The 25,186-nt window shown below is 43.1% G+C and overlaps 1 protein-coding gene across 5 annotated transcripts in view; it reads left to right on the top strand.

Annotated features, from left to right (window-relative positions):
* Positions 1–1,908: 1,908 nt before the first annotated feature.
* LOC129708795 (serine/threonine-protein kinase 38) overlaps positions 1,909–25,186 on the top strand; it is a 72,890-nt gene continuing 49,612 nt past the window's right edge. For 2 of the 5 annotated variants that reach the window (XM_055654767.1, XM_055654766.1), the window contains exon 1: positions 2,060–2,193. In XM_055654767.1, the coding sequence (XP_055510742.1) occupies positions 2,117–2,193 (77 nt within the window). In that variant the 5' untranslated portion in view covers positions 2,060–2,116. The other 3 variants (XM_055654768.1, XM_055654769.1, XM_055654771.1) reach the window with 3 other exon arrangements.

The raw sequence follows: 25,186 nt of genomic DNA, 5'->3' as shown, positions 1-25,186 counted from the left end.
TAGGCGTTGCATCCCCTGTGGTTGGGGAGAGGAATGGTTAGGTGGAGAAAGACAAGCAAACCAAGGAGAAAGGTCTCTGCAGAAAAGGGTGGGGTTGGGAAGATGTGAATGGTGGTGGATCACAGCTAAGGTGCCAGAAATGTCAACAAAAAAAAATGTTTTGGACATGTAGGTTGGTGGAGTTAAAGGTGAGGCTCGGGTATTCTCTCCCTGTTCTCTCTGGGGAGAGGATGTGGAAGCAAGAGCAGAACTGCAGGAAACAGAGGAAACATGGTTAGGGGCTCCATCCACAACTTAATTAAAGTTATACTTGATAAATTTACGAAATATAATTGTTTAGGCATTATTGTCATGTGTACTGGATGTAGTGAAAAGCCATGTTTTGCATGCTATTCACCCTAATTAGATAATAAAAATAATTACAATCGGGCCAAACGCAATTCAATAGTTAGAGCGAACAGAAAGATGGAGGGCAGAATATAGTTCTCAGCATTGTCGCGCAACATTTCCAGAGCGTATTATAGGAATAATCTTACATTCTACGCTCACACTATTGAAGGCTTGTATCCCCAATACTTTCTGCACTGTCTTTATCTACCTGTGCTACCACCTTCAAAGATCCTTATCTTGTCCATCAAGATATCTCTGTCTTGCAAGACTCCCAGGGCCTGAAAGACCACAAAGGTCTCCACAGTTGCATGTAGACACAAGGAACTGCAGATGCTGATTTACAAAAAAAAAGACACAAAGAGCTGGAGTAACTCAGCGGATCAGGCTGGAGTAACTCAGAGGATCAGTCAGCATCTCACCAGAACATGGATATACATATCTTCCAGAGACGCTCTGAAGGACTGCCTCAGGAGAAGCTGAGATAAAGGGTTCCCATTATTATAGATCGGGTGAAGAAAGGTCCCAACCCAAAATATCATCTTTATCAAAGTTGCTGCCTCAAAAAGGCTGGCAGTATCATCAGTGCCGGATTTAGATGAAGAGAGGCCCTAAGCTGTTCCACTTGTGAGGCCCCCAACGACCGGACAGCCATGGCGGTCAAATACCCCACAAATCAAAGTGAGGGAGAAAGTGCCCAGCGCCGACCAGTTGCTGTTGCAGTGCGCATGCGCAGGGCGGCCGATGATGTGCTGGCCGTGGTTGTGCGCATGTGCAAGGCGGCCTGCCGTGCCGGCGGATGAGGAGCGAGCGGAGCCCGGCGGCCTGGACACGGATAGCGGGGGTAGATGGAGAGAGAGAGGTAGAGAGGGGGGCCGCCCAGAGTTGAGCGGTAGGTGTTCTGCCTTGGCCGGAGGCCCCCCTAGACCTCGAGGCCCATCAATTTTTTCGGGGGGCCCCCTAGAAAGTGGGGTCCCTAAGCTATAGCTTGTTTAGCTTATACGTAAATCCGGCACTGAGTATCATCAAAGACCCACACCATCCTGACCACACACTCATCTCCCTGCTACCTTCAGGTAGAAGGTACAGGAGCCTGAAGACTGCAACGACCAGGTTCAGGAATAGCTACTTCCCCACAGCCATCAGGCTATTAAACCTGGCTCGGACAAAACTCTGAACATTAATAACCCATTATTTGTTATTTGCACTTTATCAGTTTATTTATTCATCTGTTTTGTAGTCAATGCCTATTATGTTCTGTGTGCTGAAGCGAAGCAGCAAGAATGTCATTGTCCTATCAGGGACACATGATAATATACTTGAACTTGAACCTATCCATGTTCTCCAGAGATGCTGCTTGACCCGCTGAGTTACTCCAGCAGCTTGTGTCTTGCCTTGGGCTAGGTGGTTGCCATGGGACGGGTGGTTGCGGTGGGCGAGGTGGTTGCCATGGACTCCCTAGTTGCCGTGCTCGGTCTGGCCGCGCGGGGGCGCGCTGGAGCCTTGGCCGCGCGGGGGGTGCCCTGCTGGGGTCTGGTCGCGCGAGGGCGCGCTGGCGGAAGCGGCGTGGAGCCCGGGGGAAGAGCGCGCGTCCGGGGAGGAGAGAGCCGAGCAGAGCCGAGCCGAGCGGACGCCTCGCCTCAGCGCTGCCAGGTGAGGCAATGACAGCGGCCGCACACGGTTAGTCCCGGGCTCGCCTGAAAGCGGCGACGTGCGGAGAGGCCGTGGGATGGAAGCGGCTCGCAGCCACTCGGCGCGGCAGGCCGGCGGCGAGCAGGAGCCGAGGGCCGCACCTGAGCCAGCAGGGTAGGGTGAGGAGGAGAGGCCCGGTCCAGGGGTGCGGGTCCGAGGCCGGTGGACGGGATGCGGGTCCGGGAGGGAGTGAGGGTCCGGGAGAGATTGTGGTTCGGCGGAGGGAGTGAGGGTCCGGGAAGAGGTTCGTTGCCGGATGGCTATGGAGGAGGAGGAGGAGGGGGGGAGGTCTGTGAGTGGCGGACCCAAGGCCTCGCTGCACCGAGGTCGGGCAGTGAGCCAGTGCCGGCCGCTGATTACAGAGGACTCAAGTGTGCTAAACCAGGGGACTGGCGATGGCCGTTCCTGCCAGGGCCTGGCCCTTTAAGGCCACGTCCAGTTGTTATGAAGGCCACGTCCTGAGGTCAGTTGTTCGTGGCTGGGGCGGGGGTTATATCAGTGGATGGTGGAGGGTGTGAGGTTGGCTCAAGGCATCCAACATCTTGCGTACATCCCAGGCGATCACTCCACTCATAGGAAGATAATTAACAGAAGTATTGATCGCAATTGTTGCCTGAGAGCGCCGACCATCTCTTTGTGGTTCATCTGCCCCTATAACATGGTGTTGTTGTCATTGGTGGCCTCGAGATTGTATATATTTTTTGAGCATTAGTGTACCTTCGGGAGACCGTGGTCTGAAATTAAGCGAGAAAACTAACTTGTCGATCACAGGACTAACCTCTGGAGCAGCTCATAATTTGCAAATTGATCACCTGATGTCCCAGAATGATTGTTTTATTTTGAGTCCTATTTTCTACTACTTCCAATTGTTTAGAGTGGGCGTTCAGCCATTTAATTCCCAGACTCTTAAGAGGATATTCGGGTTCCTCTTCCTAATGGCTATATACAGACTCTTGGAAAATTTAGATCACAGACATAATCTTAATTGGCGGCACAGGCAGCATCTCTGGAGAGAAGGAATGGGTGACGTTTCAGTTCGAGACCCTTCTTCAGACTGATGTCAGGGGAGTGGGCACGACAGAGATAGAATGTAGTCAGACAGTAAGATTGGTGGGAGAACTGGGAAGGGGGAGGGGATAGAGAAAGAGCAAAAGTAAGGGCTATTTGAAGTTAGAGAAGTCAATGTTTATACTGCTGGGGTGTAAGCTACCCAAGCGAAATATGAGGTGCTGTTCCTCCTATTTGCACTACGCAATGGAGAAGGCCCAGGACAGAAAGGTCAGATTGGGAGGGGGGAGTTAAAGTGCTGAGCAACTGGGAGATCAGGTAGGTTAAGGCAGACTGAGCGGAGGTGTTCAGCGAAACGATTGCCGAGCCTACGCTTGGTCTCGGCAATGTACAGACGTTGACACCTGGTACGGCGGATACAGTAGATAAAGTTGGAGGAGGTGCAAGTGAACCTCTGTCTCACCTGAAATGACTGTCAGGGTCCTTGGATGGAGTCGAGGGGGGAGGTAAAGGGGCAGGTGTTGCATCTCCTGCAGTTGCAGGGTTAAGTACCTGGGGAGGGGGTGGTTTGAGTGGTAAGGGACGGGTTGATCAGGGAGTTGCAGAGGGATGGTCTCTGTGGAAAGCAGAAAGGGGTGGAGATGGGAAGATGAGGCCAGTAGTGGGGTCCCATAGGAGGTGGCGAAAGTGTTGGAGAATTATATGCTGTATCCGTTGTTCCAGTTGTCAATTTCTGTACATTGGCGCGACCAAGCTCAGGCTCGACGATCGTTTAGCTGAACACCTCCGCTCAGTCCGACCTACCTGATCTCCTGGTTGCTCAGCACTTTATAACTCTACCTCCCATTCCCAATCTGACCTTTCTGTCCTGGGCCTCCTTCATTGCGTAGTGCAAATTGGAGGAACAGCACCTCATATTTCGCTTGGGTAGCTTACACCCCAGCAGTATGAACATTGACTTCTCTAACTTCAAATAGCCCTTACTTTCGTTCTTTCTCCATCCCCTCCCCCTTCCCAGTTCTCCCACCAATCTTACTGCCTGACTACATTCTATCTATGTCATGCCCACTCCCCTGACATCAGTCTGAAGAAGGGTCTCGACCTGAAACATCACCCATTCCTTCTTTCCAGAGATGCTGCCTGTCCCGCTGAGTTACTCCAGCATTTTGTGTCTACCTTCGATTTAAACTAGCATCTGCATTCTTTCCTGCACATAATCTTACTTGGCTATACTGCCCTTAAAGTTGAATTCAAGAGAATTCTGATACTGGAATCGGGAGCAACAAATAATTTGTTGGAGGAACTCAGTGGTCAAATGGCCTCTGCGGGTGTAAAGGAATGGTTGACATTTCAAGCCAAACCCCTACATAAAGACTGAGAGTGAAGAGGGGGAGTTCCCCCCTCTTCTTTATACAAGCTATATCCCTCTCCACTTTCAGTCCATATGCAGGTTTTGACCCTTTGCCCAGCAGATTGTTTGTTGAATTGTCTACTTAGATTTGTTCACCAGGTTTTCAAAGGAAGAAATGATGGATGAGTTGATACTAGGCTGCATTAATTAGTGGCAATTAACCCATTATAAAATGTGGAGAGGAATATAATGAATTGTGATATCCAATGTATGAGTGTTCCTTTCCAAGCTTGGGTAGAGAAGAACATTGAACCCATCAGGTCCGGCACCAGATGTGAAAAGAGAAACATTCAGTGCTTTTGTGAAGGATTCTCAGCCTGATACGTCAATTCCACAGATGCTGGATCTGCTGAGTGCCTCTGGTATTTTGGTTTATTTCAGATTACCACAATCTGCAATTTCCTTCTTTTTTTGAGAAATTGAAACAGTTTGGGGGAGGATGGTGTAGTTGTTGGTGTGTTCGGGATTTATTGCTCACCTCTGGTTGCCCATGAATGGCAATGGGACGACTACAGGGCATGACTTTAAGATAAGAAAGGCAAAGTTTAAAGGAGATGTGCAGGGTTTATTTTTTACACAGAAGGTGGTGGGTGCCTGGAACATGCTGCCAGGACATGCTATTGATAGTGGCGTTTAAGAGAAGACAAGAGAAGATTAGTTTATCTTGGCATCATGTCTGGCAATCATTGTAAGCTCAATAGAGTCCGTCACATAGCAAAGAAACTGACCCTTTGGCCCAACTTGTCCATGCCGACCAAGATGTCCCATCTACACTGGTTCCATCTGCCCAAGTTTGGTTTATATCCCTCTATACCTTTCTTATCCATGTACCTGTCCAAATGTCTTTTAAATATTGTTATAGTACCTGCCTCAACTACCTTCTTTGGCAGCTCGTTCCATTTACCCACCACCCTATGTGTGAAGGGCCCGTATCTGTGCTATACCTTTTTATGTTCTATGTTTTCCCAAATATATCATGCGTGCACTTCGATGCAGTGGATAAGCTTGATTGAACTTCACTCTGGACGATCTTGTGGAGTCAGGCTGCTATAATTTTTTATATACACAATTGTGGCTGTCCCTGTAAAATATCACCAAATCATGCCATTGCCTGTTCTCTTGTTTTGTTTATCCCCCACCCCCCACCTGTAATGTTTGACAGGTGCTATCTCGTGCTAGGGAGTATTGAGATTGAACTTGAGATTTCCCCTATTTTGCATTATTAATTCTAATAATGACAAGTAACAAATGCAAGGTGAAAGTTGCCAAAGAGAGTGAGGCATGACAGTTCCTGGCAATATTGTAGTTATTGGTGGTCTTTGAATGTACCAGAATTCTATGATCCTGTGAAGGAAGGAAGCACTATATAGAGTTTAATGGAGGAGGGAGAAACCGGAGGGAAAGTGACTTATAGAAACATAGAAATTAGGTGCTTCTGTTACACATATGCATGCATGATCTTTCTGGTGTCTGTTGGAGTATTAGTGCTGCCAGAGATGAAACAAAAACTTACCAGGTGCTTGTATCCTGGTGCAAATCCAGGTGTCTTGCCTGAGGCCACAGCTGAGGCTTGAGTTGTTGCCAGCTCAGAGCACTATATTCGTGCACTGCTCTGGGACGGTTGTTCTTTATGTGGGTGTGTTCCTAGCCAAACCCCTGTAGTCAAGTCAAGTTTATTTGTCACATAAACATACAAGATGTGCAGTGAAATGAAAGTGGCAATGCCTGCGGATTGTGCAAAAAACTACAGACCAGAATAGAACAGAATTAGTATTTACATATTAGAAAAAACCCAGCAATTTTAAAAAGACACAACACAACAGTAAATTGGTACAGTAAATTAGTCCCTGGTGAGATAAGTTTACAGTCCTAATGGCCTGTGGGAAGAAACTCTGTCTCATCCTCTCTGTTTTCACAGCATGACAGCGGAGGCGTTTACCTGACTGTAGCAGCTGAAACAGTCCGTTGCTGGGGTGGTAGAGGTCCCCCATAATGTTGCTGGCTCTGGATCTGCACCTTCTGATGTATAGTTCCTGCAGGGGGGCGTGTGTAGTTCTGATAATGCGTTCGGCCGAACGCTCTACTCTCTGCAGAGCCGCCTTCCCAATCTGGTTTGGGAAGGCAGAGCAGTTCCCAAACCAGATTGTGATGTTTCCGTACAAGATGCTTTCTGCAGCCCCCGAGTAGAAGCACTGAAGGATCCTCAGAGAGACTCTGAATTTCCTCAGCAGAGCAGGAAGATTGCAGAAGGCAATTCTGATTTTGCAACTGTTTTATAAAATGGACTAAATGATCTTACACACTAACTATAGGCACTGTACATGGTATCTCTTTATTTGCATTTTGTAGCACCCCTTTGATTGCATGCAACAATATATTGTATACCTTGTAGTAGCAATATATGTCAAGAGAAGTTATACCTTAATGTCACAATTTATTCCTGCACATACTGTACTCCTGAGGACACATTAAATACCAGCAAAACATTGTCTATTGTATGCAGTGCTTTTAGTTATATAGTATGTTGGCTTGTAAGGCACCTAATGTGCAAGCAAACATTCTCCAAGTCAGTATGAAAGGTACCTGTATTAACTTTATCTTATATGTACATATTAAACAAAAGGCATGAGATAACGTAGAACCGTATAGCACAGATACAGGCCCTTTGTCCAACACTGTCTTGAACAAGATGCCAAATTAAACTAATCTCTCTGCCTGCTCATGATCCAAATCCCTCCATTCCCTGCATATCCATGTGCTCATCTAAACGCCTAAATAACAAACATCTCCTTTAAATGTCCCCTTCTCACCTTAAAGCCCAGCCCTCTAGTATTTGATATTTCCACTCTAGGGGAAAAAGGTTCAGTCTATCTATCTGTGTCCTTAGGACTATACCCTATTAAGGCTTCTCATAATTGTATATACTTCTATCAATGTTTCCCCTCAGTCTCAGACACTCCAGAGAAAGCAATACAAGTATGTCCAACCTCCCTTTAGAGCAAAGGCCCTCTAATCCAGGCAGCATCCTGGTAAATCTATTCTGCACCCTCTCCAAAGTCTCCACATCCTTTCTGTAATGGGGTGACCAGAACTGCACACAGTACTGCAAAGGCAGCTAGCCAAAGCTTATAAAGCTACAAAATGACTTCCTAACTTTTACACTCAATGTAATAAAACGGAAATGCAGGATTATACTAGAGATAGACGCAAAATGCTGGAGTTACTCAGCGGGTCTGACAGCACCGCTGGAGAAAATGGATAGGTGACATTTTGGGCCAGGAGACTTCTTCAGTCTGAAGAAGGGTCCTGACCTGAAACGTCACTGAGCTCACTGGGCTCACTGAGTTACTCCAGCATTTTCTGTCCATCTTATAGTCAGTGCCCTAACTGATGAAGGCAAGCGTACCATACACCTTCTTTACCGCTCTATCTGCTTGTGTTGCTACTTTCAGGGAGCTATGGTTTTGAACCTCAAGATCTCTCTGTACAACAATGTTATTAAGGATCCTTTCACTAATTGCATGCAAACGTGCTAACCAACGCATCTATATGGTGGAACACTACTGGTAACAGACCTCCAGCGGGTTTACACCCTTCCACCACCACCCTTCTGTCTTCTATGCGCAAACCAGTTCTGAATTTAGGCTACCAAGTCACTTGGATACCATGCAGCTTAATCTTCTGGATGAACCTACGTTGAAGGATCTTGCCAAATGCCTTACTAAAGTCCATACAGACAGCAGCCACTGCCCTGCCCTCATCAGTCACCTGCACTATCTCTTCAAAAAAACTCACTCAATTTTAAGAGAAATCACCCTCTGTGCCAAAGCCATGCTGATGCTAATTTGCCTGTTCACTTCTAAATGTGAGTAAACCCTACCCTAAATATTTTCTCCAATAACTTCCCAACTACAGGTATGAGGCTCAATGGACTATTATTTTCTGGATTATCCCTATTTCCCTTCTTTAACAAAGGAACAACATTGGCTACTCTCCTGTCCTATGGGACCTCGCCTGTGGGTAAAGACTATACAAATCCCTTTGTTGAGGCCCCGGCAACAGTCTCGCCATGTTCATGAACATTTCCCTGCTATATCCTTCCTTTCAGATTTATTTGCCATTACCTCTGCCTTCCCCATTGATTCCTCCACCTGCTGTCCACCTTCTCTGGTTTCCATCCCCTGCCACTCTAATTTGAACCCCCCGAGTGGCACGAGCAAACCTCTTTGAGTGGATATTGGTTTTCCTTCAAGTTTGGGTGCAATCCATTCCTTTAGTACAGGTCCCTCCTGTCCTGGAAGGAAGCCCAATAATCCATATAGCTAAAGCCCTCTCTCCTTCACCAACTCCTAAGCCATATATTGAACTACAGTATCTTTCCATTTCTTGTCTAACTAGCACATGGCACAGGTGGCAATCCTGAGATTACAACATAGTTTATATTTGGTGTGTGTAGACACATAACCCATGGAGCTAGCACAGTAACCAAGGGAGCAACAGTTCCCAGGTAAATTATTAATGGGTTGAGATGAGGTCCAGTACATTGTACACCTGCTTTGTCGAGCCATCCAGCAAACGGAAGCTCATGGTACAGCCTTACAGCTGTAATACTGGAAATGTAGTAACCAGTCAATTTAAACAGAACACGTTTTCATATTGAGTACTGAGATAATTACCACAGTTATTAGTATAATTATGTTTGCGATCATTTATGTTGACATATACGAATCCCAGGTTTGGTTTCAGGATGCGAACAAATGATTCCATCGGGCTAAAATACGTTTTTTATTTGGTACTCAACTGTACTAATTACTTGTCATATGAAGCATCAATAAGTTGCTTCAAAAATATGCGCAGTAACAGATACTAGCTAAGGCTTTCTCCTGTACTACTGTTGGTTCTGTGTGGTGTGGCTGTCTTTCTTCCTTGGATGGAGTCTGATGCAAGATCCTGTGAAAGGGTGGGGGGCATAAGGTACAGTTGAAAAAATACTTGCTTTCACAACCACAGGACTCCCACAGGGTTTTATAATAAATGAATGCATTTGATACAATGAAAACTTTCCAGAATAAGTCACAGAGGAAACCACATTCATAAAAGCTCTTAATAATATATTTGAAAGTGCAGAAATTAGCTTATTTCAGTGGCTGTAGAAAAATGTAATCCCCTAATTGCTCAAACCATAGCACAGGCATCAATTGACAGTTACTCCTTTTGGGATTGGTTCTACAAGTCTCATTAAATTTGGAATCTGCCATGGGGTCAGTTGAAAGGATTGATGGTCCTGTATGTTGGAACAGCTTGAAAGGAAAACCTGATCACAACAAGCTGCATGAATAAAACTTGCCGACTTGCACGCATTCACATTGAGGCTGTGTGAGACATCCGGAAATCCCAAGAGAATACAACCACTCATGGTTGGCAGGGAGCTGCATTAGTAAGTACCCCTCATGTGAGACGTGTTAACCATTTCAAGGATTATTGGGTAAAATTGTGCTAAGTGGCTGAGTTACCTTTTCAACATCAAACATCAGAAGACTGGGTCCAAGTCCTACTCGAGAAAAATATTGGGCTAATTCACAAGCATAATATCTGAGGGTAGACTGCAGATTGGAGGTGGTCTTTCAGATGAGATATTAAACCAAAATTCTGGGTGGATATAAAAAATCCTGCAGAATCATTTTGGAGGAGATGGGGATGTCCTCCTTCGTGGTCTAACTTTTGTCAGTTTTACTAAAAACTGTGGTAGTTATCACAGTGCTAAATGTGAAATGTGTTATATATAAATTGACTAATCACTCAATTTCCTGTATTACAGCACTAAGCTTGTATTATTAGTTTCTGTTTCCTGGGTAGCTTGCTATAGCAGGCAAACAATGTACTGGATCTTATCTTAAGCCATTAATAATTTACCTGGGAACTGTTGTTCCCTCACCAACCACCTTGGCTACTGTGCTGGTTCCATGAGTCTGAAGAAGGCTCTCGACCCAAAACATCACCCATTCCTTCTCTCCAGATATGTTGCCTGTACTGCTGAGTTACTCCAGAATTTTGTGTCTATCTTCGGTGTAAACGAGCATCCACAGTTCCACACTGCACATCTACAGGTTATTAAATAGCTTCTATGCACTTTAATGAACTGCAACTATTTTATCCAACAAGAACCATCTTGCATTTGCTGCTATGATATAAACATGTAGTTTAAGATAGATACAAAAGAGTAACTCAGCGTGACAGGCAGCATCTCTGGAGAAAAGGAATGGATGACCTTTCATGCCGAGACCCTTCTTCAGACTGAAGCGTGTCTATCTTTTGTTTAAACCAGCATCTGCAGTTCCTTCCTAAACATGTAGTCCATGTCCAGGATTGAGTCCAAGCCACACCTCTATAGTGCTCAGAAAGTTGTGGTATTATCTTTTCTCTTCAGGATAAGGATTCCTGAGAGGAACTGGGGACTTCTTCCCAGTTCCTTGTCCCTGGTCAACCATCATTACAAGAGAACACTTTATCTGGTCATTATTTAATTGTTATTTGTGGATGCTGGTGCATTGTTCTTTATCTTACAATCATGTCTAAGCTTTGAAAGTCATAGTTTGGACATCATTACTTGCATCATCCTTTGGTTGAAAATGAAGTAAGAGGTTTTTTTTCTGAACTGAAATCAGTTGATTTTTGCAAGTAATCTACAATTACATATCAATAAAAAGTGAACCTTGTTAGGTGATCCACAGTGACACATCCATGCTGTCTAACTGTAGGATTGTCAACCGGGCTTTAGTTGTAATGTAAATTTCAACGAAATCTCCAGAATTTGAAGTGCGCAGGTTTATATCAGCACTTAGCGTGAAAAAAAAAATAATTACTATTGATGCTCTTGCATAGCATTCTGACTGACATTAATCTTGTGATGTTTGCAGAGGTTATAAATAGTGCTTTTATATTTGCTCTTTATTTTTTGCTGGGTATTCTATAAATAAATGTTACATGGTATAGTTTAATTTAGATATATGGCATTTAAACAGCCCCTTCAGCCCACCAAGTCCATGCTGATCATTGATCACCCTTTTACACTATTTCTAGGTTATCCCACTTTCTCCCTGCTCCTTACACACTAGGGGCAAATTACAGAGGACATTTAACCTACACATCCACATGTCTTTGGCATGTGGGAGGAAGTCTGAGCATCTTGCGGGAACACCCGAGGCTTTAGGGAAAGGGTGCATACTCCTCACAGACAGCATCTGAGGTCGGGATCCTCTCCTGAAGGACATGCTGTGCTACAGGATTGCATTCTGGTTTCTTTGCTTAAAAAAAAATGTTAAAAACCAGTCAGCTTGCGGCTACAGCAAAGATCCTCATCGTAGAATGCTGGCAAATGTGAGGTGGTTTTTAAATGGTAAATTCACTCAGTGATACTCCCGGTCCAGTGTTTTAAAAGCTTACTGCTTTTGTGCTCTGATTTTTATATATGAAGCTTAGTATTGCACGTGTTATATTCGCTACCTTCTCAGCATGCCCTCGTGTTTTTAACGGTTTATACACATTATAACCAAGTTTTATTCTATATCTTTCTCGTGCTGTAAAATGCTCCTTAAATATTACTTTCACAAAACCTTTTAGTCACTTTTCAAATGTATCATTTGTCTGTGTGTCCATACTTGTCTGATTATGATGATATGTGATGTCTTGATCCATTTTTACTATTTATTTATTTATTTATTTTATTATTTATTTCGACTATATTAAAGGTGTCGGAATAAATTCAATTTACCAGTTAGTTGATTTTAAGTAGAGTGGTCACCCAGATATAAGTTTTGGGCTGGAATAGTTGGCCGTGATCTTTTTAAATTCTAATCAATTCGTCTAATTTATTGGCTTTGTAAGGCTTAATGGAGGAGAGTGCCCAGTAATTACATCCAAGCTGTGATCCTGTGCAACTTTGCCACTTCATGGGTGAAATTCTACACAGAATCTGTGAGCTTCAATACTTAAACAATGGCATTTTGAAGATGTACGTCATTGTAAGAAAGCATTGCAGATCTTCAGTAGAATTCATTGGAAACACTAAAACAGAGGAAGTTGGAACTACTCAGTATATCAGGCAACATCTGTGGAGAGAGAAACAATGTTAACAGTTCTAGCCACAAGGAACTGCAGATTTACAAAACAACGATGCAAAGTTCTGGCGTAACTCAGCTGGTCAGACAGCATCTAGGTCTTTGTCCAACCAACTGCCTATCAAAATCCCCCTTTATCTGTATTGTATTATTTACGATAGACACAAAATGCTGGAGTAACTCAGCGGGTCAGGCAGCATCTCTGGAGAAGAGGAATAAGTAACGTTTCAGGTCAGAACCCTTCTTCCTCTTACTTACTGGCCCCTTTCTTCAACCCCCCCCCCACACACACAATTAGTTTGAAGGAGGTCCCCGATGCAAACGTCACCTATCCATGTTCTCCAGAGATGCTGCTTGGCTTACTGAGTTACTCTAGAATGTTGTATTTTTGTTTTGTTAACGTTTCTCTCTTTGGAACTGATGACTGCATCATTGATCAGAAACGTTGGACTGAAATATCTAATCCATTATTTGCTGTTACAACAATAACTTTGCACTATTTCCTGTTGTGAGTAAACTGACTTTCCTCAGCAAAGCAGTGCATCCTCGAAATCTGCCAAACTCAACTGAGTTCAGTAACTCCTTGCTTTGATGAATCTTGTTTAATTTTTTACTATTAGACTCCAAACACGATTTAGGTGCAAGTCAAAATTGATTATTACGCATTTTAATTGAATGTAAGAGAAGAATCATTTTATGACAATATATACGTGCTGGAATTGGAACTAAATTTAGCGCAAGAAAAATACAAAGTCCTTTCAAATACCAAAACGCGGAAAATGTGAGATCTGCTTCTGATATTGCCCTGAATCTTTGGATACCTTGGTGCTTGCTCGGTGGTACATTAGCTTTTGTAAAATTGAGTCTATTTACGCCAGGAGGTGTGCGGTGCTACCTGTGTGAACAGTGTTTAGAGAGAATGTGAAATAAGCATTAGAATGGGGAGAGAGAGGGTGTGATGCTGATTGCTAGTTCAGGAAGAATAGGAGCATAAACACTATGGGTAATTGGGCTAAATGCCCTGGTTGCACATTGTGTATTCTATATAATCTGTCTCCACAGCTGTGCTGTTTAGAATTGAGCCAGAATCAGGATTGACACATTGCTATAATAGTGGTGTAATAAAAATTGTAAATTGTAAATTTTCCCTAGTGTGTGTAGGATAGTGTTAGCGGCGGGACTCGGTGGATTGAAGGGCCTGTTTCCACTTTGTCTCTCTTAACTAAAACTAATCTATAAAAGTAGACACAAAAATGCTGGAGCAACTCTACCTTCTTCAGCCAAAGGGGCTCGGCCCCCTAATGTCACCCATTCTTTCTCTCCAGAGATGTTGCCTGTTCTGCTGAGCTACCCTAGCATTTTGTGTCTATCTTCGGTGTAAACCCGCATCTGCAGTTCCTTCCTACACATAAACTAAAGGTTTTGAGATTCATTATATTCTTGAAATAGGAATGGGGTCGAAATGAAACAAATAAATACTCATACACATCCATTGGCATTTTTAAACCATCATATGCAGTTCTTTCCTAGGCATTTCATATGTGTTGCTGTATTTTCCATTGAAACCTTCATTTGTGTTTTTGTTGCCTCCATTTCACTGCTTTCCTGTCAAGACTCCCCAACTTCCATCCTCTGAACTCCTCTTTCGAAATATTACTCTTCAAACCTACAGCAAGCCAAGGTGAGGTAAATGTCATATGAGCAAGTAGAGTGAAGTATCAGTACAATGAAAGTCTTGCTTGCGGGGGAATTACTGGCATGTAGCCTTGGACAATACACATAAAAACACACACACACCACACACACACACACACACACACACACACACACACACACACACACACACACACACACACACACACACACACACACACACACACACACACACACACACACACACACACACACACACACACACAGGGCTACAATATACAATTGGAAAGAACACAGCAAGTCCGTGGTAGTGGAAGCGCTGGTCTGTGCTCTTCGGACGGCGAGGCAGGATTAGAGTTGTGGATGTCAGTTCAAGAACCCAATAATTCTAAGGACTTTGGGCTTCTATAGCCCAATGGTACATTTAGCTTTCCTCAGCCTGGGGACAGGTCAATTCGACCTTGAATGCACTGCACCTGCATCAGCTATTGAAAGTGTACTTACCTTGTTTTAAGGTAAACATTTCTGTACTTGTTAGACTGATGACCTTGAGCTGCTCAGACTCAATCTTATGCTCTCTGTCATGTTTTCCCCATGTTTGTGAATGTTTGTCGATATGTTTTTATTTGCTGAGCCCAGTGCACAGGATTAAACTTATTCACTCTTACTTGATGCGTCAAACTTCATAGCAATGTTCTAATTTCCCTCCAGGGCATATTAGTTCCAGTAATTGTGCTGCTGCTGCACTTGGATGCTATTTGTTCAGATACTTGGCAATGAACAAGAAAACTTTCATATAATTTATGTATAGGAAGGAACTGCAGATGCTGGTTGAAACTGAAGATAGACATGAAAAGCGGGAGTAACTCAGCGGGTCAGGCAGCAGCTCTGGAGAAAAGGAATAGGTGATATTTCGGGAGAAAAGGAATAGGTGACAGACGGAGAGTCAGGGAGAGGGAACCGAGAGTTACGAAAAAGCAAATTAGAGCAAATTAATGAAAGATATGCAAAAAGACAGATCAAAGCCTGCAACGATGATAAAATAAAGTTGGAGCCTACAATAGTCCATTGTTGGTTGTGGGGAAGATGATAACGAGTGATACAAACAATGAAACTCAGCAGGACCACAGTGAAACTAGTATGATGACTGGGGTGGGGGAGGTACGGGGAGAGAGGGGATGCAAGGGTTACTTAAAGTTTGAGAAATCAATAATCATACCGCCGGGTTGTAAGCTGTCCAAGCAAAATACGAGGTGCTGGTCCTCCAATTTGCGTTTGGTCTCACTTTGACAGTGAAGGAGGCCCAGGACAGAAAGGTCAGTATGGGGAGGGGAGTTAAAGTCTTTGGCAACTGGGAGATTGCATAGGCCAAGGTGTTCAGTGAAATGATCGCCCAGTCTGCGCTTGGTCTCGCTGATATATAGGGGTCCACACCTGGAACAGCGGATGCAGTAGATGAGGTTGGAGGAGGTGCAAGTTATCCTCTGCCTCACCTGAAAGATTGTTGAGGCCCCTGGACAGAGTCGAGGGAGGAGGTATAGGGACAGGTTTGCATCTCCTGTGATTGCAGGGGAAAGTACCAAGGTGGGGGGGGGGGGGGGGGTGGTGGTGGTTTGGAGAGAAAGGGATCAGTTAACCAGGGAGTAGCAGAGGGACTGGTCTCTTCGGAAAGCAGGAAGGGGTGGAGATGGGAGGATGAGACTAATGGTGGGATCCTGTTGGAGGTGGCGAAAATGTTGGAGGATTACATGTCCCATGTATTGGTAATCTGCCAATGACTGATTTTTTTGTATGGTCACAGGTGATACTGTGTCAAATATCTTCTGTTATGTCAGCCCAGAATTTTGACAGCTGCTCTCTCTCTATTTGCAGGTATTAAAAATACTCTGCTTAAGCAAATAAGCTAGAGTAAGAGTACTTTAAAAAATTGACCTCAGGGCTAATACAGACAACAAACATTTTGATGTTTTTAATTTGAGTAAATAACACTTTAAAACTATATGATGATTATTTACGGTAGACACAAAATGCTGGAGTAACTCAGCGGGTGAGGCAGCATCTATGGAGAGAAGGAATGGGCGACATTTTGGGCCGAGACCCTTCTTCAGATTTTACTTTGAGTAGAGAAGAAAAATTTGGTGAATGATCTATTTAATGTGTTTATGATAAGTGGATCTAATAGGGAAGATAAAATAAAACTGTTAGGAATTTCCCCAAAGGAAACGGAATACACCTTGAAATTATAGCATGATTGTTTGGGGTACTGTTAGAATAGTGGAATAATCTTTCCCAAAACACAATTTAGAGTTCAACTGAAGATTTTGGTCAAAGGAGGGGAAAATGAATAGAAGAGCTGAATGGGCAACTCTCACTTCTGAAAGTTTTGTTAATTTATTACCTGATTAGTGGTTTGTTGCAATGCATAGTTTTTCATATAACCTGGAATACAATTTGGCCCCATTATGTTTATGATGTAGGTTCAGGCACATTTTGGCTCGGTGTAGAGTGACCTACTTACAAGTGACCATGCCTGACCGTGAGTGACCAAGGAAGGCTTAATATCATCACTCCCGGAGTGCTTTGGACCACTCCAAGGTGTTTGGAGACGGTTTTGTTGCCTACATCCAGTGTCCCAGGTGAAGATTAAAGAATCCATTCCATTATTCCATAAAGAGCCACGGAGTGCAACCTAACACTTACTCTTCAATTAACATTAATAAAAAAAATAGATTACCTAATCGTTAACATTTCAGTTTTTCAGATTAACACTGGAAGCAAAATTCCTATCCCCAAGCAGAGGGGCTAATTCAGCAGAAGCCAGGGTGAACCTAGGATATTTTGTTTCGTGTGGCTCAACAAGAAATATGCGTGACTTTTATTCATACATGATTCCCCAAATCGATTCACAACCATTGAATTGCTTTTGAAATATAGAACATTTGATCTGGTCCAACCATATTCACGCTATTATGATGAAAGCACACCAGCATTCTATTACCTTGGAAGACTATGGAAATTTGGTTGAAGTCCCCCATGGTAGGCTGATCAAAATTTCTCAGTATTTTGGTGCTTGTGACAGTAATAAACCAATATCTTATAAATAGCAATGTGACAATAACTGGATTTTTAACTGATGTTTGTTGTCCAGGATGTGATGGAGGAGATCCCTTGTAGAAATAATGCATGGGATCCAGTGCATCCAGTCCTCACTTCATTGAGCCACCGGAACATCCGAGTATTTTTTGACTGTACCCACTTCCCTCAGACCCATTTGCAGTTATTTTAATTTTGAGCCTTGGTCCACTGACAAGCTTGCTGTTGTACTTGGAAAGTTACCCAGTTGATCAACGTACGCAGGAGGGGAAAGAAAATATATTTCTGGAAAGATTCGTAAGCATCTATTTAGGGTGGAGTTGAGTAAATTTTGAGAAGGGATGTAGGTGGCATCTTAAGAGCAGGCGGTCTTATTGTATATTTACAGCATAGTGTGGATCAACTGGCCAAATGAGGCTCGTGATCTCTGATCATGTGGTTTGTTTTGTGGGCTCAACAAGACATTTAGAGATGGTGCTGTATGTTGCTCATTGAGATTTATTCAAGTGCACAGTGTGCTAAAAATAAAACATGCATCTACAGAACAGTATGTTAAACAAGGTGATAGGAATGTGGGTGTAACGTCTAATTAAGACGGCTGCCACATGTATGGCAATGATTGCCAAAGCAAATAGACTATCAACATTGCATAGTCTATGCTCTAAAGCATTTCCAGAGTTATGATTCCTGTGAACAAACCATATAGGGCTGTGAAAAGAAACAGTCCATGCAAAGAATTCAGACAAGGGTGAATGATTTAAATGGAATAATCTGTTCTTTTTTTTCCTCCTTCTGGAGTTGATTGATATTCTGAGGTAGTTCTTTGCACTCCTTGACCCAGGTTTGCTCATGTGTAAACACATGGAACTGAAGATGCTGGTTTACCCAAAAAGACACTCTGTGCTGGAGTAAGTCAGCATCTCTGGAGAACATAGATAGGCTACGATTTGGGTTGGGTCTGAAGAAGGATCCTGATTTGAAATATTGCCTATCCATGTTCTTTAGAAATGCTGCGCTGAGTTACTCCAGCACTTGGTGTCTGCTCATGTGTACGCCTAGATAATGAATGTTGGCTGAGTTATTATTGTTGGAGACTTTGTTGACTGTTTTTTAACTTCACTTACCCCGTGCACTTTAGAGAGGAGTTGCTAGATCATGACTGGGTACAGAATCCTGGCAAATGTTCAATCTTGTTCTCTTTGCATACCACCCTTTTAGTTCCTCTTTAATCTAAAGGCACCAGGATTCGTTACATAATCTTGTAGCAGCTAACGGAACCTGTGAACAAGATGTGACCTAAGATACAAATATGGAATGAACTTGGTCAGCATGGCACGATCAACTAAGCTATTTGGTGTATTTTCTAATACAATAAAAATGAGAAGATGCTGGAAACATTTAGTAAATCAGGCAATATCTATGGGAAGGTGAAGGGTCTGACAACTCCTTTCTAAAGTGCATGGGGCAAGTGAAGTTGAAAACTTGTTAACAAAGTCTCCAAAAGTAATAACACAGCCAACGTTCATTATCTGGGCTTACTGAAGAGATTCCAACCTAAAACATAAATACTTCTAGTTTCACAGATGCTACCTGACCTGCTGAATGTTTCAGCATGTTTTTATTTCAGATTTACAACATCTGCACTTTTTATATTTTCATTTGTGGTGATGGTATTTACAAATTCTGACATGGGATGGATTTAGAGAGAGATGGGCATTTGATCTGGCTGTTAATACTTAATCAGGCATGAATTTTTTGATGTTAGAAGATGGTTGATGACGTGAATGGTTTGAAGAAAAGCTTTATGTAGAGGTGGGAATGTATATAAGGAGCTCAGTGTGTTTGGTCAGTAATTTGTTGGTAAAGCTGTAGGTTCACACTGTACATCAGTGGTTTCAGCACAAAATAAACTGTTCTGTGGTATATTTTTGATAAAATATTAGTCCCAGGCTCTGCCGCTTCCATAAGGAAGCCTCAAAATTTGGTTCAGTTTAGAGATACAGCCGACAACTCGACCCTTCCCACCCCCTGCGCAGGAAAACTCTTCAGGTTAGGCAGCATCTGTATATAGTCTGACTTTTCGTCAGACCTGTTGTGCTGCAAGATGTGCTGCTTGTGGTGAAGGATCGCTGGCGCACTGTGATGCTTTGAATAATCTATTCGACCTGGCATCGAAATAAAAAATATTCATTCAGGGAGTTAATCTAATGAACATTCCCTGCAGTGCCCCCTTACTTAAGCCTTCTAAAATTGTACATGATACTAGAGGTATAATATCACCTTACTCTTGCAAATTGCAGCAAGGTATCCACACAATGCACTCCATCCCTCCTCAAAGTGCTTTATGCGCACATTGCACTCCGCCCCTCCCTCGTGTTTATCCATGCATGCAAAGCACTCTATTCCTCCTTGAGTGCATTCTACACACATTGCAGTCCACCCCTCCTCCAGTGCATCCATGGACATTGCTCTCCACCAGCCCTCTAGTGCATCCCACAGACATTGCGTCCATCCCTCCTCGGATGTATCCATGCATAGAATGCACTCTATCCCTCCTTGAGTGCATTCTATGCACATTGCAGTCTATTCCTCCTCCAGTGCATCCGTGCACATTGCACACCACTGCTCCTCGTGCGTTACATCCCTCCTGAAATAAAGGCCAACATTTCACTTACCGTCTTTATTGCCTTTAGGCCTATCCGCCAGTGTTGGTTCTTGTATAAGTGCATTCCGATCAGTCTTGCACATTCCTGTCCAAGTGGATAACCTAATATTTCTCCAAATAGTACTCCCTTTGCTGGTTAAATGAGACTCTCAGCAGTGTCTCCTCGATATCCCTCAGCTCTGCCCTTGCTTCCCCCCCCCATTCGTAACAACGACAGAGTCCCCCTTGTCCTCACCTTTCACCCCATCAGCCGTTTCACTTGGCATATAATGCTCCAACATTTTTGATACCTCCGCGGGATCCCACTGCTGGCTACATCTTCTCATCTCCACCCCTTTCAGCTTTCTGCAGAGCGTTCCCTCCGCAACTCCCTGGACAACTCGACCCTTCCCACCCCCTCCTGAGGTACTTTCCCCTGCACCCGCAGGAGATGCAACACCCGTCCCTTTACCTCCCCTCTCGAATCCATCCAAGGACCCCGACAGTCTTTTCAGGTGAGGCAGAGGTTCACTTGTACCTCCTCCAACCTCATCTGCTGTATCTGCTGTTCCAGATGTCAACTCCTGTACATCGGCGAGACCAAGCGCCGGCTTGACGATCGATTCGCTGAACACCTCCGCTCAGTCTGCCTTAACCAACCTGATGTCCCGGTGACTCAGCACTTCAACTCCCCCTCCCATTCCCAATCTGACCTTTCTGTCCTGGGCCTCCTCCATTGTCAGAGTGAGGCCCAGCACAGATTGGAGGAACAGCACCACATATTTTGCTTGGGTAGTTTACACTCCAGCGGTATGAACATTGATTCTTTAACTTCAAGTAGCCCTTGCTTTCCCTTTCTCTCCATCCCTCCCCTTCCCAGTTCTCCCACCAGTCTTACTGTCTCCGACTACATTCTATCTCTGTCCCATACTCTCCCCTGACATCAGTTTGAATAAGGGTCTCGACCCGAAACGTTACCCATTCCTTCTCTCCAGAGATGCTGCCTGTCCCGCTGAGATACTCCAGCATTTTGTGACTCCCTTTGCTATGTTCACTCATTTCATCTGCGTTTTGTTGCGTATTTTGTCCTTACTGTCCCACTTAGCTTGCAATTTGGAGTGCTTGAATGATTGATTTAAATCCTTAGCTGAACATAAATATCGGTGACTCCAGCTCCATAGCTGATGGCATCCACTTATTTACAGTTTGTCAACCTGAAAATGACCCATTTTATATTTTCAATCGATCCGAAGGGTCCAAACCCAAAACATTATCTGCCCATTCCCTAAACAGATGCTGCCTAACCTGCTGAGTTCGACCTGCACTTTGTGTTTTGCTCAAAATCTCTGCATCTTTTGTCTCTTGTCTCCATTTAATATTTTCATTTAATTTTATCAATTATTTGTCAACTAGATGCTGAATATTGGAGCTTTGCGAAGTTTAGTTAAGCTGCAATGTAAATAATTTGAACTTTGCTTGGCTGGGAGGCCTTCATGTAAATTGGCATGTTAATTTCAACATTGCAAACCAATTTCTCATGTGCACCAATGGACTAAAAATCAAGTTAGCAGTGGTAATGGTACTAAAGGGAATTGCCGGGCTACAGCCACTCCTAGGTAAGGAAAGCCTAGATTTGAAAGGACCCATTGTAAGTCCAGGATATGACAGCTTACAGGTGCTAGAGCATCTGCAACTCTGCTCCATGAGTAGATTATGTATAATTAAGTGGGAGAGTCTGATCTTGCTGGTTTCCTGAAAATTTGGCTGAAAAATCTGGTTCTCTCGTGCTGAGTCAGCCAGACTTGGCGTCTAAGCAGCGGCCCAATCAAGTTGAATTCAGATTCTTATCCTTGAGCGTTAGATAAAGGCAAGTTCAGTTTTATTTTTATCTCAATTTGAAACATGAATGCCAATTATTTGATGTCATATTAAAAAAAGATTTGCTTATTTAAAGCAATCTTAGCTTAAATGCTTTATGTTTCTATGTTTCCAATATAAGAGAGACTTAAACATTGCTGCCAAGCTCTAATGACTTTGAGTATGATGCTTTGCAGCCAGCCTTCTCTCTAGTCAAAAGATAATAGGTGTTCCAAGGCAAGGTTTCAGCAGCGTTGCCCTCCTAAGACAAGCTCACTGCTGAGCCCTTGAATGTCAGCCATAGACCCTCTGCATCCTGTGTAGGTCAGTGCAGATGACTCTGCACTGGATATCAGGAGTCCAACTCAATCCTGCTCAATTTGGGTTAAGATACTACCCTTCATGCCATGTGCCCTCTTGTGGAAAAATATTTTATTTGATATCTTGTTGACTATTGTTTGGAAATTCTAATACACTCCATTCTCAAAGAACTCTAATAAAATGTTCACATGAATTTTCTTTCATAATGCAATTATTATGCATGTCATTATTTTGTAATAATAGATGCTAGGCATCTATTCTCAAATTCTTTCCTTTACTTTCCTATATTTTTAAATAGGAATGTTGCATTTTGGTTTTGACATCTGCTGGTACCTATTGAAAAAAGTCCAGTTAACTTTTGAAAGGTTGAACTCTACAGTCCAAGCCATCAAATACATGTGATATGTCAACTATTAATCCTTTTAGCTGTCTAGCCTTTTGCTCAAATTATATTTGCTTTGGGTTCATCCCTCCTTCTTGCCTTCTTATTTACAATTGTTTTTGGTACGTTTTCACCGTTTAAAAAAAATCTCAAAATATTTGTCTGATATCTCTGCCACTTTCTTACTTCTCATTATTCTTTGTCTTGGCTTCTGAGGAATCAACATTTACTTTAAATATATACAACATTTACAACTTTAAATATATACATTTACTTTAAAAAATATACAAATTTTTACTGGTTTACCCACAATTATGTTTTTTCCTTGTCAAACTTTTAATCTTTCTTTCCTGGTTCAGAATATTTCCTAATTCTCAGACCTACTATTATTTTTTTCAATATTTAAAATTTTTATTTTTATCGATGACTATCCTTCATTTCTTTAGTTAGCCATTAATTAATCTTTTTTCCTGTAAAGTTTTTATTTCTGTGCGTTTCTTTGACGATTGTAAAAAAATTCCATTGCTTATTTGTCATTGTGCCAAACTCTTTAATTTTCTGGTCTACTTCCATTTATTTTGAAATCACTAATTAATACTGTCTCGTTCCACACAAGGAGATCTAAAATAACCTGTTCTTTGGTCGAGTCCACAATTTATTGTTCCAGGAAACATAGACTTGAGGGCAAATTCACAGAATGTAAGGTCAATATTTACCAACTAGGTTCATGGATATATTAAACTTGTCACTGATTACTGCCTAATGTTTAATCATCTTGCAAACAAGTACAGGTCCACCACCGATTTTCCGGCACCCTTGATTCCAGAGCTTTGCCGTATTATCCGTTTTGCTGGACCAACAAAGATCACGTAATAATGAAACAACAATACAATTGTACCCCTCTAAAGCACCTTGGACTGCTAGAAACTTAAACAAAACAGATATTATATGTAAATTAATTTTACAGAGTTTGCATTTCTTGCATGGGCAGCCCGGGTGGCAGTTAACGAGTTGCCTTCGGAAGTCCCGATGAGGGTCAGATCGGCGGTTGTCTGGGGTTAAGATGCTGCTTTCCCTACAGAACTGTGGTAGGGTGGGTGCACCTGCCGTCCAATGCAGGCATCCAAGAGGAATCCGATGGTACCTAAACGGTCTGCATAGGACACCGGGGGGCTGAGATACTGGCCTGCAAAATTGGCCTTGTAAGTAAGGCTATGGGAAAAGATCCAATGTCTCCGGCAGGGCAGGGCATCAGTAATGAGGAAGGCAAATTCAATGCTAGCATTTATATCAAGACGGGAATACAAAAACAGAGATGTAATGCTGAGGCTCTGTAAGGTGCTGGTCAGGCTGCATTTGGAGTACTGTGAGCAGATTTGGGTCCCGTATCTGAGGAAGGATGTGCTGGCCTTGGAGAGGGTCTAGAGGAGGTTTATAATAATAATTTCAGGATTGAGTGGGTTAACAAAATATGAGAGTTTGATAGCACTGGGCCTGTACTTACTGGAGTTTAGAATGTTGAGGGGGGACCTCATTGAAACTTACAGAATAATGCAAGGCATAGATAGAGTGGATGTGGAAACGATGTTTCCACTGGTGGAAGAGTCGAGGACCAGAGGTCATAGCCGCAGAATTAAAGGGCACTCTTTTAGAAAAGAGGTGAGGAGGAACTTCTTTAGTCAGAGGATAGTTAATCTGTGGAAGTCATTGCCAAGTGGAATATTTTTAAGGCAGACATAGACAAATTCTTGATCAGAACGGGTGTCAAGAGTTATCGGGAGAAGGCAGGAAAATGGGATTAGGAGGCAGAGATCAGCCGTGATTGATTGGTGGAGTAGACTCGATGGGCCGAATGGCCTAACTCTACTTCTATACCTTGTGAGTTCCAGAACACTGGTGGCTGGGAACACTTTTGACCCACTAATCAGCTATGGAAGGCCCGATGAGGTCCGAGGGCAGCTGCCTCACCCGGCCTTGGAGCCACATTTTCAGGGAAACTTTTGGGGCGGATTTCAAGTTTGCTCCTATCATTTTGTCCGGATTAACGGAGATGCCGGACCACCCGTTGTTGGAAGATCGGTGGTGGACCTGTATCTTTGTAATGGCTAGTAGATAGTATCTCTATTTTGCACCATTTTACAAATACTTCCTGCATTCAGACAAAGCCTTTATTTTTTACCATTTTGTTCCTACCTTTTGCTCTTTTTACTGCTTTACACTACTCTTAACTCTTATTTTGACCATTATTGCTATACTGCATTATGTTCACCTTTCTGTTCAACCTTCCCATTTTTTCCCTTTCAATATGACTTCAACCTGCTGCTACCTATCTACAGTCCTAGTTTTTGCAAGACTTTATTTTTGTTGTGTGATCAAATGTCCGTTCTGGTAATCCCTTATCTCAAAAAAAGCACTTCACTACTCATTTTGAAATGCTGTTATGGACTGTCTATCTGCATGGATAAAGAAGGCCTCATTTTAACTTATGCATGTTAAACAATATTGTGTTCATTGAGTACTAAAAGTGCCATCCGTAGCTTTGTCCTTGAATCTTTGGGAATGTTTGCTTTTTGTGTGCGATCACAAGTTGGCTATGATGAGTAGGGAGATGATGAGTGGGA

This window comes from Leucoraja erinacea, chromosome 24, assembly GCF_028641065.1.
Source record: "Leucoraja erinacea ecotype New England chromosome 24, Leri_hhj_1, whole genome shotgun sequence".
Lineage (NCBI taxonomy): Eukaryota > Metazoa > Chordata > Chondrichthyes > Rajiformes > Rajidae > Leucoraja > Leucoraja erinaceus.
Note: the sequence above shows the minus strand (reverse complement) of the source record. Positions and strands in the feature narration are given on the sequence as shown.